Raw genomic sequence first — 14,963 nt, 5'->3', positions numbered from 1 at the left:
AATAGGGTTCTACTTGGAACCAAAAGGGGTACTACCTGGAACCTAAAAGGGATCTCCTATGGGGATAGCCAGATAGTACCATTCTTTCTAAGAGTAGAGTTGGCCTGGACTACAGTTTATTGATATAGTCATAGACTGAATTGTACTGTTTCAAGGCATTGTTAATGATGGTTGATGAGTATTACAATATAATTAGTATAGCATAATAAACAGTAATGAGGTAGCTATATGAGTAGGAGATGAAGAATGTATCGGAGAGTGCTTGGTCTCAGCCCCTCAAATGTCGGTGCCTGCGTGAAGGCCACATGTGTTCTCCACAACTACCTGCGGAGGTCATTCCAGGAGCCGCTCCGGATGGAGATGGGCACACCAAATGGTCACCTTCCTGATGTCACCAGGGCAGGTGCAAACAACACCCCCAGACAGGCACTCCAGGTGAGGGAGAAGCTGACCACCTATTTCTCATCGCCAGCAGGTGAAGTCCCATGGCAGTATGCCGTGGAGTGAAACGGCTCTTTTAAGAGCCCCATAACCTAAAGGTTATTTTAAGAATCATCCACCGTTTTCCATAAAATTGCATTTTTTCCCCAGATTACTTTATGTATCATTGTCTCTCTTCATTTGGAAGCTATATTTAACTGACATTTGGGAGTAAAGACCACACCTTAAACCCCTTCCCTCTCCCATTAACGTCAGTATTATACACACCTGGCATGGTACATCAGGTGAGCGGGAGCACTAATTAAGGTTATACGACATACAGTTAGTATGATAACAAAGGGAAAGGGTAACCTAGGGTCCATACAAATAGTACAGTTTACCACCATGTTCACTGGCCTGACAAAATACAGGTGGGAAAAAAACTAATTAGGAAGAGAATGTGTTTTTACTTTCATCTTGTCTTAGATCAGCAAAGGTGTAGGGAAGAAATAAGCAGATTAAGTCTAAATTAGATATTAATAAACAACTGAAACAACTGACTATGAAAACATTGTAATTTAATAAGTATTCGAGTACAGGAAAGAACATGACAGGTATGTGTTGTAAAAATGTTTAAAAAAATAAAACTATTGAAAGAGGTGTGTGTGCGTGTAAAAAATAAAAAAAATAATGTATAGCCTGTAATCTGTAAGAGAACAGCAAGAGCATGTATTTTTGGCACAACTGCAGACCAATACAGGGACTACTCATAAAGCCTAGACGTAGTAGGGGAACTTCAGACATGGCCATAAAGAGAGAGAGGGCAGGGCACTGGAGATCTGAGGTATGAAGAGGTGTGTGTGTGTGTCTCTGTCTCTGAAAAAAAGGAAATAATATGTAGCCATAACACAGCTAAACAAACAAATGGCCCCTGGACGTCATGGACCAGTCGATGGAACATAACTTCACAAAAAGTTTCAACACCCTGGTTTTCAAGTGGTTTTAAAGGAAATAAATATATTGACCTTTAGTCTCGTAAGAGACCAAGAGCATCTGTGAAAACTCCGTATGAGTTTCATTTCAGAAATCTATGTAACACTAATAATGAATGCTATCCTAAGACTTTATAAACAAATGACTTTATGAATTGACTGAATTTAAACAGAACTGACGTGTGTGAAAAGAAAGGTACAATGAGGGAGGTCAAAACAACAACCAGACAACTCCTCTTCCTGTCCTTCCTGTGAGCTGGTTGGCTAAATTGGCTCAATTTCTGAAAGGGAAGAGAAAAACAACACATACAAGCTCAACATAATATGACACCATAAAAGGTGAGATTTATGTTAACTAAATACTGCTTGTATAGTGTAGTTAGTGGCATAAATATAGGAACAGTGTGGTAAAGTTGGTAATACTTGCTGTTTACTCATGGAATTTGTATTTCAGGTCAAAAGATGAATATGACAGGCAAATATTTAGACAGCAAACTGTTTTGGGATATTTTCTAACCCAGAAACAACAGCTATACATTTGCCTCATATTAATACTTTGATCTGAAATACCAATTAACCTACATGAGTATACTCTAAAAATGACCTACTTTACTTCACTGTCGCACACTTATGACACTACCTGTGATGTGGAGAAAAAAAAACGTACCATTGAACTCGGCTTCGAAAAGCAGCAGATACATTTTAACCTTGACTGCTGCTTTTCTTTGCTGAGGCAGCCTCTTCAGTGTTGGCACCAGGCTCATGGCAAAGAGGGTCTCTTCATCCTCCTTCCTGTGAGCATCAGGTGGGGCTGCATCCCTCTCGACAGCTTGGAGGAGCCTCTGCTGAAATGAGTTGAGTGGATCTGGGGGCTGGTACCTCCGATGACGCCTGGCGTGACGTTGTTCCTCTTCGTTTCTCTCTCTGTTTCTCTCCACGGCCACATCCTGTTCAACGAGGTCCTCAGTGGTCACTTCCGTGAGGTTCATAATAATCTCAGGTGGTCCCAGATCCAGAGGTGCTATCCTCCATTTCATCATCTTCCATGGCTGCACCGGTGGTGGTCATACTCGTGGATGATGTTGTAGAGGGTCTCACTACACCGGTGGAGGTGATGGTCGCACTTGTAGGTGACGTTGAGGGTCTTGATGCACCGGTGGCGACAACACTTGTGGATGACGTAAGGGGTCTGGCTTTAAAATTCCCACTCGTTGCCCTAGGCACAATAAATGGATCCAGAAAAGAAAGAATGTGGCAGAAGCGCCAAGGCTGCTGACCCAGACCTCTTCTTCTCTTTCTCTGCCCTTCTCTCTCTCTGATACCTGTCCCTGAGTCCTCTCCACTTCCTCCTACAGTCTTCTTCTACATAGACATGAACATGATAAGCCAAACCATTACCTAGCATAACTATAGTTATTAGATAGCTATCATGGACATGTCACCTACTATACACATAGACACACATGGTTATCTGACCAAATTATCAGGGGTACAGTAGTATCTACCATTTCTATTACTATTTATCTAGCATACACACTCACTCTTTCAAACATGAACATTTGGTAAAGTTATCAGGGGTAGTAACTAGCATAATTTATTTGACTATTTCTTTCACACACACCTCATTGGCTAGGTTAGCAAGCTAGCTAGCCACATCTAGCACAAGCTCACTACTAAACTGACCTGGCAATCCTACTATCGTGGACACTTGTCTCCAAGCAGCATTTTTTGTGTTTATGTCCCTGTAGCTGTCAGCAGTTGTGTCAAAAAGACACGGTTTTGAGGATACTGCGAAAATGATTCTCTCCTCCATGTGTCCAACCGCATGCGACAATTTGCAAAAGGTACCTGCATCAGTATAGTTGCCTAGCTGCGCAAAATGTTATGCAGCAGTGATGCAATGACGCAGTCGGTGTGTTCGAAGCATTACTGTGGAAAAATAGTACACACAGTGAGTGAAGATGAAATGTCAATCAAAGAGTCAAACGCTGATGAACTGTTTATTGATTCAGTGACACAGAAAAGTCAAATATCAGAGACAGAGCAAGCCTTTGCTGACATTGAGATAGGAACACAAGGCACAAAGCTAAAGTTCAAACTAGACACTGGTGCACAAGTAAACATTATTCCTCTGAATAAGTACTGCAGCTTGACATCTGAATGCGAGCTACAGCCCACCACGCGCAGACTGGTTATGGTGGTGAACAGCTCCCAGTAAAAGGCACATTCACTTTCAAATGCAAATACAAGGAAAGTGACATGATGTTGGACTTTTACGTTGTTGACACTAGAGCACCTGCAGTGCTAGGTCTTAAAGCATGTTTAGACATGGACCTCATCAAGCTAGTTTTATCAGTGACAGCACCAGTAGAGACAGAAAATGTACTGGAGGAGTTTGCTGATGTTTTTACAGGAATAGGATTATTCCCAGGAGAATGTACCATTCACCTTGACCCAGATGCAACCCCTGTGGTCTACCCATCGAGAAAGATTCCCCTTGCTCTCCGTGCCTGTCTGAAGAAAGAGTTGGAGAGCATGGAGCAATCTGACATAGTCACCAAGGTTACAGAGCCGACTGACTGGGTAAACGCGTTAGTGGTGGTGGAGAAACCACGCACAGGCAAGCTCCGAGTATGCCTCGACCCAAGAGACTTGAACAAGGCTATCAAACGCCCCCATTATCCTTTACCGACTCTAAATGGCATCGCACACAAGCTAGCGGGAGCACACTACTTCAGTGTCATGGACGCAAGATCAGGCTACTGGGCTATAAAGCTCACAGAAGAGCCATCTAAGCTCAAAACATTCAACCCGTTTGGACGCGACAGGTTCCGTCGCCTGCCTTTTGGGATTATCTCAGCCCAAGATGAGTTTCAGCAAAAGATCGACGAAGTGTACGAAGGCCTCAATGGAGTTGTGGCAATTGTGGACGACATCCTTGTCTGTGGTCAAACCAAAGAGGAGCACGACCGAAACCTCCGCTCGATGCTGCAAAGGTCCCGCGAGAGAGGAGTCCGGCTCAACCCCGAGAAGAGCACAGTCGGCGCTACAGAGGTCAGCTACTTCGGACATCTTCTCACAGCGACTGGAATCAAGCCAGATCCACAGAAGATCTCAGCCATAAAAGAAATGGAGCCACCAAAGAACCGTGCAGAGCTGGAAACAGTGCTTGGCATGGTCAACTACTTAGCCAAGTTCGCACCCAGCCTCTCCAATGCTAATGCACCCCTGCGTCAACTGCCAAAGCAGTCCAGTGAGTTTCTCTGGGACAAGCAACACCACATTGCTTTCCAGAATGTGAAAGACTTGATCACAAGAGAACCAGGACAAATCCTTGCCTACTACGACCCCGACAAAGAGCTCAGACTCCAAGTGGACGCGTCGAAGTATGGACTAGGTGCAGTGCTACTGCAAGAAGGAAAGCCCATCGGCTACGCTTCCAAATCTCTCACAGACTGTGAAATCAACTACGCTCAAATTGAAAAGGAGCTCTACGCCATTCTGTTCGGATGTAAACGTTTCCATCAGTACGTATATGGACGACAAGTCATTGTGGAATCCGACCACAAGCCCCTTGAGTCAATCATGAGGAAACCACTAGCCGCAGCCCCGCCAAGGCTACAGAGAATGATCCTTCAACTACAAAAATACGACTTCGCAATCACTCACCGTCCAGGCAAAGACATCTCTGTCGCAGACACACTCTCCAGGAAGTTTCTTACCTATAAGGACAGCAGCCTCAGTGAAGGCATGGACATGCAAGAGCACACTGTGTACAGCAACTTACCAGTTAGTGACACAAAACTGAAGGAGATCCAAGCAGAAACAGAGAAGGACTCACAACTCACACAGCTGAGGAAAGTCATAAAGGATGGATGGCCTGAGGAGAGGAGAAAATGCCCTCAGAGCGTCTCAGTTCATCACGATGGTTCCAGAATTCTATCACAGATCAATGGAATAATTTTCAAAGGAGAGAAAATCATTTCCTACCAGTCTCAGAGAAGAGATTTTGACAAAGATCCATGCTGGACACATGGGCATGGAAAAGTGCAAACAGAGAGCACGGAACATTTTGTTTTGGCCCGGAATGTGCAAACAAATAGAGGACATTGTTGGTAAATGCGCCATATGTCTTGAACGACGCCCCTCAAACACCAAAGAGCCAATGTTACCTCACTGTGTCCCAGACCGACCCTGGCAGGTCGTTGCAACCGATCTGTTCACCTGGAACAACGAGGACTACATCGTAACAGTGGACTACTACAGCAGATACTTCGAACTCGACAAGCTTCACAGCACCACATCTGCAGCTGTGATACACAAGCTGAAAGCAGCCTTTGCCAGGCATGGCATTGTAGAGACTTTAATATCTGACAATGGGCCCTGTTACAAATCAAATGGGTTTGAATCCTTCACAAAAGCATGGGAGTTCACACATGTCACCACAAGCCCACATTACTCTGAAAGTAATGGCCTTGCTGAAAAATCAGTGCAGATTGCTAAATCACTCATGGACAAAGCAAAAGCAGACAAGAGAGACCCCTACCTCAGTCTCCTTGAATACCGCAACACTCCAGTTGACAACTTCAAATCACCAGCCCAGCTGTTGATGAGCCGCAGACTTCGCTCAATCCTTCCCAGCACCAACCAGCAGCTGCAACCTGAGGTCGTCAGCTACAAGGAAATGCATGAAAAACGTGCACAGAGACAACAACAACAAAAGCGATACTACGACAGGTCAGCTAGACCACTGCCACCACTGATCGACGGAGAATCAGTTAGAATCCAGGAGCATGGCCTCTGGAAGCCAGCAGTCGTCATCCAGCCAGCTGACACTGAACGTTCATATCACGTCCGCACCGCAGAAGGAGCGGTGTACCGCCGCAATCGTCGTCACCTACTGAACACAAAAGAACAACACACTGATGAGATGAACTGTTCCCCTGAAAGAGAACGTGATGGACTAAACACACACACAGCACAACATACATCATACTTATCTGCAACACCACAAGAGCTGTTGACTGACACAGAAGCATGCTCAGCATCATATCGCACAAGGTCAGGAAGAGAGGTCAAGCCCAGAGCTGTCCTAGACCTGTGAAATGTCAAAGGGTGTAGGCGGATCGCTGCCCTAAAAGAGTTCCAGACTGTAAACTTGTTATTGAAAGTTCACTTGAAATGCTTTGGTATTGTATTTGTTTGAAATGTTAAGATGTCATTTCTACTGTGAAAGCTGAATTGCTGAGAATCCCTTGTTCGAAAAGTAACAGTATGTTGGATCATTGTTCAGAGTATATGTCGATTCAGTTGGTGTACTATGCAATATAAATGGATACTTACCTTGAGTTCAAACTGCAGAGCATGTTTTCAAAAGAAACGCTTAGAATATGTAAACATTTTATTTTTTTTTAAAGAAGGGGGATGTAATATTCATACTGAATTATAATTGGATGCATTTTACCACCATATCATACTGTGCTATGATTGGTTAAGACCACCCAGATGGTTAGGTCATGGGCAGTTGATCATGGTTGGAGATACGTGAACATGTAAGTTATAGCTAGCTAATAAAGAGCTACGTTAAGAAATATCCTGTAGTACTGCATTTTATTATTTTGTACAAAGAGTGCAAAACAAGACAATATGGGTAGCAAACTTCATGCTAATGAATTTACCTGTAGTAGGAGTGATGAATTATCGCTGACGAGGCAGAGGCTCAAGTGTTTCTACTGTACGAGATATCTGTGGAATGGTTACAGACAGTATACAGGTCAGAGGTCAAAAGTCTGTTATATGCAAATAACAGGATTGGGTTGTGCAGCTGACAATAGTGGCTCGCTCAAAGAATTTGTTCTTTGCATGCCCCCAGGTAAATGTAGGCTTTTGCAGAGAAGGTTTGTATTGTTACTCCACGACATATGTTATCACGACTCTATTAAAAGGACATTCTATACAAGGTGTCACTTCATTCGTGCTATTTGATGGGAACTAGCCCGTCCCCCTACACCACTCAAGTTTGCTCTTTCAGGCTCACAAGTCAGGCCCACAAAGGCAACAAGAAAAATGTTGCCCTATTGCTGCTCTGGAATTTGATCTCACAGACCTTCCTTTGGGGATCAACCAGAGGTTGTGAGTTAAAATCCTTACAAGAGCATGCCAACTTACTTTTGTTGCCTTGAGAGAACAATGTTGAGGTGGGGTTCCGGAAGGACATTAGACAGCAAGGGAAATTGGATTATAAAATGTTAGGTTATAGCAACTGGTATTGAGAAGGAGTGCTGATCTACGATCAAATCAACCCCTGTCCATATAATCTTATTCCAGAGAGAACTAATTCAGTATGATCTAGGCAAAGGTGATCGTAGAACAGTACTCCTCTGTATGCATTTCTGTCTCAGGCTAAGAATGCTGAACTGGAATCAGTTACCCTGTGGATGTATTTCAAGGCCTACCTTCAAACGCAGTGCCTCTTTGTTTGACATCATGGGAAAATAAAAAAAAATCAGCCAAGACCTCAGAAAAACAATTGTAGACCTCCACAAGTCTGGTTCATCCTTGGGAGCAATTTCCAAACGCCTTAAGGTACCATGTTCATCTGTACAAACAATAGTACGCAAGTATAAACACCATGGGACCACACAGCCATCATACCGCTCAGGAAGGAGATGCGTTCTGTCTCCTAGAGATGAACGTACTTTGGTGCGAAAAGTGCAAATCAATCCGAGAACAACAGCAAAGGACATTGTGAAGATGCTGGAGGAAACAGGTACAACAGTATCTATATCCACAGTAAAACGAGTCCTATATCAACATAACCTCACAGGCCGCTCAGCAAGGAAGAAGCCACTGCTCCAAAACCGCCATAAAAAAGCCAGACTACGGTTTGCAACTGCACATGGAGACAAATATCGTACTTTTTGGTGAAATGTCCTCTGGTCTGATGAAACAAAAATATAACTATTTGGCCAAAATGACCATCGTTATGTTTGGAGGAAAAAGGGGGAGGCTTGCAAGCCAAATCACACCATCCCAACCGTGAAGCACGGGGGTGGCAGCATCATGTTGTAGGGGTGCTTTGCTGCAGGAGGGACTGGTGCACTTCACAATATAGATGGCATCATGAGGGAGGAAAATGATGTGGATATATTGAAGCAACATCTCAAGACATCAGTCAGGAAGTTAAAGCTTGGTCGCAAATGGGTCTTCCAAATGGACAATGACCCCAAGCATACTTCCAAAGTTGTGGCAAAACAGCTTAAGGACAACAAAGTCAAGGTAGTGGAGTGGCCATCACAAAGCCCTGACCTCAATCTTATTGAAAATGGGCAGAAAGTGGGCAGAACTGAAAAAGCGTGTGAGAGCGAGGCCTACAAACCTGACTCAGTTACACCAGCTCTGTCAGGAGGAATGGGCCAAAATTCACCCAACTTATTGTGGGAAGCTTTTGGAAGGCTACCCGAAACGTTTGACCCAAGTTAAACAATTTAAAGGCAATACTACCAAATACTAATTGAGTGTATGTAAACTTCTGACCCACTGGGAATGTGTTGAAAGAAATAAAACCTGAAATAAATCATCCTCTCTACTATTATTCTGACATTTCACATTCTTCAAATAAAGTGGTGATCCTAACTGACCTAAAACAGGGAATTTTTACTAGGATTAAATGTCAAGAATTGTGGAAAAACTGAGTTTAAATGTATTTGGCTAAGGTGTATGTAAACTTCCGACTTCAACTATATATATATATATATATATATATATATATATATATATATATATATATATATATATATATACACTGTATGAAATGATATGATTAACCATGAAATGTAGATTAAATATTTGTGAAATGAAAACTGCAGAGAAATACAGTATATATATATAAACAGAATGTAGTGGAGTACTTTAAATACATTTATGTTAAGTAATTTACGCCACTGGACTTGAAAGTAACACCTCAATTACCTCGACTGATCGGTACCCCCTGTATATAGCCTCGCTGTTGTTATTTTACTGCTGATTTTTTATTATTGTTACTTTTATTTCTTATTTTTTACTTAACACGTACTTTTCTTAAAACTCAATTGTTGGTTAAGGGCTTGTAAGTAAGTAATTCACTGTAAGGTCTACACCTGTAGTATTTGGCGCATGTGACAAATACAATTTGATTTGTTACACATGAAAACATGTTGTGAACCTGGTGTGACATTATTGAAACTATGCGGACACCTAGTGGACATCAAGTGGAACTACACCACACACACACTATAACCCTAAAACAGATGGGATGCTTTATTGCTCTTTTTTATTAGACACTAATATATATGTCCAATAAACAGACATTCAAAAGTCGGAATGTAAAGTCGGAATGTAAAGCACAAACGACTGGAAAGTTCTTCAAAAGCAGCTGTAGTGAGTCAAGGATCTTGAGGTTACCTGAAATAGGTCAAAGCATATATTACATTGAACTCAACATCTTCGACACAGACAGAAGTTACCTGCTATATTTGGGCAACAGGATTAACACAGAGAGAACTTGGCAAAATACAATGTATGTTTCTGTATTACGAGTAGGCTGGTATATACAGTATCATCGGTAACAATTGTGTACAAGCCACCTAGCTAATAAAATATTGGCGCTAGCAGTCATTATTTAAGTTACACGTTAACCATAGCAATAGCCGAATGCCGACACACCGGAAATAATAACTAAAACATTAAACGAGAAATGGTGGAGGCTACCAGAATGATTTTTTCGGGGATAAACGTGGTGAGTGAAACACGTAATTACATAGCACACTCCCTACCCGGTAACCTATTCCGCCGCTATACAACTTTGTATGCGTTATTTGTTGGCAACCTTGTTATTTACGAAGATTTTGGAACAGATTCCACTTGGAACGTTCCACAAATTATACCAACCAGGGTCAAATTGACATGTTTGGACTGCAACCGTTGTCTCCATTGACATTCCATGTTAATACATGGCGGTATCTTATGGAGCTCGGAAGATGTTAGGTAACTTGGTGAAAGGTATCAGTAGCTTCACTCGGCTGAATTATGGCCTGCATCACTCCCCACACCCACCGTTCGCTCCCTACTTCCTGGCTGCATTCTGAAGATACGTGAAGCTATAGGACTTTCTTCCTTATTTTCACTTTTTCACCGTGGATGATGCAACGATGATTTTACTCTTGACTATATTGGCAAGTGTTTTCCAAACAGGTTGGTTGCACGTATTATGGTTTTATATGACATTTCCTCAATTTCATATTGTTGATTTAAGTTAAATGCATTGCATATGTTCGATACTGGTTTGCTTGCAGCAGACTGGCGGTAGTGGTTACTACTCGCAGCTATAGTCATTCAAGTTTTCACCTGACACTGTAGGCCTACATATTATGAACGTAGCAGAAGGTTCAGAGTTATTTTGCGAATGGAGTGGGACTCTGACTATTGCCTTGTGATATTTGTGTGATCGTCGATCGATTGCTGTTTCGTAAGTTGCCAATATTGGAGGGCCAGGGTAGAAGTTCAAGCCGGTTTTAATCATAGCCGCTGTCAGATTGGCTTTTTCATAGGCTACATTACCATTCAAATGCGTTGATAGCCTATTTATCGTCACTAGAAGTTGTCTTTATAGTGATTTCCTATGTCTACGCTTCGGAGTTCTAATGCTGCATTCAAAACAACTGGGAACTCGGAAAAACGAGCTCCGATTGGCTCCATATTTTCGACCTGAAGATCACTGAGGTCATGATTTAACCTCGTTTTCCCCCGTGTTCCCAGTTGTCTTGAAAGCACCACAAGCAACAGAGGAAACGGGTGGTCACTAGTTACCACAGCCGCAAAGTAATAAAGCCCGCCAATTTCTTTAATTTATCTTCTTAAATTTTGATTGTCAACATAACCCTTAACCACACTGCTAACCTTATTCCTAACGTTAAATGAAGCACATTTTTGTTTTTATGGTACAGCCACATTTGGACTTTGTGGCTGTGGTAACTAGTGGAAACCGAGAAACGCTTTCACAAAAACATGCACATATCACGTGATCGTGCCAGTTGTACCCAGATAGGAAGAGGAAGAGAGTGGCCAAACTCGGCGTAAAATCTGTCTCCCTCCAGCAGGTGGTGTAGTTTTACCCACCAAGCAAGGAGTTTTTGAATGGAGGTCAATGAGTGTCGAAATTTGGTCAACAAAAAATTGAATGGCTTATTTGGTCGAATACGTTTTGTAATGCACACATTGTTTTGAGTGTACTGATATAAGTAGGACACGTGATATCCAGGCAACTTTGAGAAAAAACACTTTATATCGGAGTTGTCGCGAGGTGGCTATGCATATTCATATCATGAGGCTAGTAGCATAGCATCTCTTCATTGGATACGGGTGGTTGACATCGACAACCCTCGTCGAATATTACAATAATGAGATGTGTCCACCAATCCAAAGAAAGGATAGGCGGGAGCTAGTCAGCCCGCCGTTCTTCTTTGTGGACAATGACTCCAATTGTTAGGGCGGAGAGACATGTAATTTTGTCAGTATACCCATAATCTTTGCTGTAGCATAGTTAGAACAATTCCATCAAGGACACTGTATCCAGTTTCACTATTTGCCACAAAGTCAAAATTGTCTAGGCCTACAGTATATCAAAACAAAATTGTGCTTTTTGGTCTTCATTTAAGGTTAGGCATAAGGTTAGTAGTGTGGTTAGGGTTATGTAATCAGATTTTAATAAGAGAAATTGTAGTAATGTGCGGGGTTTATGACTTTGTGGGCTGTGTTAACTTGGGAACCAGGCGCCGGTGACGCTAGTAATCTGATTTGTTGGTCGCACTCACTCAAGAGCACCACGGCGCAAGCGAGTCTATGATATGGGACGAAGAAAACGGTCATTGCCTGTTCAGCAGGAAAACATTGAGGATTTGGAGGCAAAACATGCACGAATTGAGGAATCTGATGGTAAGGTGCTATTTCATATTTCACGCAAGCCAAAATGTATGGTTTTTCAAGCAACACTTTATGGAAGGTGTGGGGGTGTGTGTAATCCGACACCTGCTCAGCTCAACAGTTAACTAAATCCTCTCTAGAACATATTCAATTGGCCATGAGATATTGTAGTAATAGTCACATCGTAGATGTGATATTTTATTGCTTGTACTTGCTTGGACTTATATTAGGTGTATCACACATGATTGTTAAAAAAAATAATTTGTCACACCGGATAGGTGCAGTGAAATGTTTTGTTTTACAGAGTTAGCGGTGGTAGTATGGTCCCCCTGGAGCAAATTCGGGTTAAGTGCCTTGCTCATTCAAACCAGCAACCTTTCAGTTACTGACCCAACGCTCTAGCTGCTAGGCTACCTGCCACCTTAACAGATGTGTACGTTTGCCATAATCAGTGGGCTAGATGAAGTTTCCACCATATTGCTCACACACCCCAGCTGCCTATTTCAAATCTACGAGGTATGGCCAATCAACACATGTCATAGGCTAGGGGTTGATTTGGGACTGGACATGATGGTCATGCTTTCGTCCTAGGATGGACGGGTGTCAACGAGCACAGCTTCATAGCTGTGAAACCGGATGGTGTGCACCGGAGGCTAGTGGGAGAGATCATCCTGCGCTTTGAGAAAAAGGGCTTCAGATTGGTGGGAATGAAACTAGTCCAGGTAAGAGCACACACCATGATGCACATCCATCAAACACACACACACGCGAGAGGAGAAGGAGGAACCACTTCATTAGACGGCTTATTAACATAGTTTACAACACTTGTACACCATCTTTCAAAACAAACAGGCAATAATCGGCCTTTCCAGAGCAGTGTGAAGGGGGTAACTGGAGAATTGTTGTCAAATATATTTAAATAAAATATGTAATTTATGTTTGTGAAAGGGGCTTATGATATACTGTCTGTGTTTGATCTCTCTCTGTTGTGATGTGGGTGTGTGTGTTCGCCAGGCGTCCGAGGATCTCCTGAGAGAGCACTACTGGGACCTGAGAGACAAACCCTTCTTCAATGGATTGGTGCGCTACATGAGCTCTGGACCCATCGTTGCCATGGTGAGATAGCATGCATACTACTACATACACAGCTACCCTCTCCCGCTCAAGACATTTTACATATTTTATTATGGTTTACACAATTTTAACGGTTACTGGTTATCCACGTTAATGTGCACATCCCTGTTGTGCAATTGTTCATCTAGGTGTGTATATGTGTGTTTAGGTGTGGCAAGGTCTGGATGTGGTGAAGATGTCTCGCAAGATGCTGGGAGAGACCAACCCGGCAGACTCCCTACCAGGAACCATCAGAGGAGACTACTGTATGGAAGTGGGCAGGTAAAGTGTGTCTGTGTATTGTGTAACTGGTGTGAAATGGCTAGCTAGCGGGGTGCGCGCTAATAGCGTTTCAATCGGTGAGGTCACTTGCTCTGAGACCTTGAAGTAGTTGTATTCCTTGCTCTGTAAGGGCCTTGGCTTTTGTGGAGCAATAGGTAACGATGATTCGTGGGAGGCAGTTGTTGTGTGCAGAGGGTCCCTTGTTCGATCCCAGGTAGGGGCTAGGAGAGGGATGGAAGCAATACTGTTACATGTGTTATCATCAGTGACCATGAAATTATATCTTGACTTTCTGTGTTGTAGGAATGTGATCCATGGCAGTGACTCTGTGGAGAGCGCTCAGAGAGAGATCTCTCTGTGGTTCAGGCAGAATGAGCTACAGTGCTGGGAGGACAGCAGCGGACACTGGATCTACGAGTGACACACACACACCACTTGTAGACCACCTAAGTGCCTTCAGAAACTATTCACACCCCTTTACTTTTTCCACATTTTGTTTTTCCAAGCGGGATTGAAATTGATTTAATTCTCTTTCTGTCAACGGTCTACACAATACTTTGTCAAAGTGAAAGAAATTCTAACATATATACAAATATCCATGAAAAATAGAACACTAATATATCTTTGATAAGTATTCATACCCCTGAATCAATACATGTTAGAATAACCTTTGGCAGCAATTACAGCAGTTAGTCTTTCTGGGTAAGTCTCTAAGAGCTTTGCACACCTGGATTATACAATATTTGTACATTATTCTTTTGAAAATTCTTCAAGGGCTGTCAGGTTGGGTGTTGATCATGCTAGACAGCTATTTTCAAGTCTTGCCATATTTTCAAGCTGTTTTAAGTGAAAACTGCAACTAGGCCACTCAGGAACATTCAATGTTGTCTTGGTAAGCAACGCCATTGCCTTCAGAAAGTATTCACACCCCTTTTTCCACATTTTGTTGTTACAGCCTGAATTTAAAATTGATTAAATTGAGATTATGACACTCCTACATGCAATACCCCATAATGTCAAAGTGGAATTGGGTATATTATATATATATATATATATATATATATATACACTGCTCAAAAAAATAAAGGGAACACTTAAACAACACAATGTAACTCCAAGTCAATCACACTTCTGTGAAATCAAACTGTCCACTTAGGAAGCAACACTGGTTGACAATAAATTTCACATGCTGTTGTG

General features: G+C 42.4%; 1 protein-coding gene across 3 annotated transcripts; it reads left to right on the top strand.

Annotated features, from left to right (window-relative positions):
* Window positions 1–10,371: 10,371 nt before the first annotated feature.
* nme3 (NME/NM23 nucleoside diphosphate kinase 3) lies at window positions 10,372–14,716 on the top strand. 3 transcript variants are annotated; one of them, XM_038980030.1, is made up of 6 exons: window positions 10,372–10,643; window positions 12,221–12,383; window positions 12,963–13,093; window positions 13,386–13,487; window positions 13,654–13,766; window positions 14,070–14,716. In XM_038980030.1, exons 2-6 carry the CDS (start codon window positions 12,296–12,298, stop codon window positions 14,185–14,187), a joined length of 552 nt encoding a protein of 183 aa, XP_038835958.1. In that variant the 5' UTR covers window positions 10,372–10,643; window positions 12,221–12,295; the 3' UTR covers window positions 14,188–14,716. The 3 variants fall into 3 exon arrangements, with proteins under 3 accessions (XP_038835958.1, XP_038835950.1, XP_038835967.1); XM_038980022.1 differs by having other exon boundaries at window positions 10,373–10,643; window positions 12,268–12,383; XM_038980039.1 differs by lacking the exon at window positions 12,221–12,383 and having other exon boundaries at window positions 10,382–10,643.
* Window positions 14,717–14,963: the final 247 nt, after the last annotated feature.

Source organism: Salvelinus namaycush, chromosome 3 (assembly GCF_016432855.1).
Source record: "Salvelinus namaycush isolate Seneca chromosome 3, SaNama_1.0, whole genome shotgun sequence".
In the NCBI taxonomy this organism is placed as follows: domain Eukaryota; kingdom Metazoa; phylum Chordata; class Actinopteri; order Salmoniformes; family Salmonidae; genus Salvelinus; species Salvelinus namaycush.
This window is presented reverse-complemented; position numbering and strand designations above follow the sequence as displayed.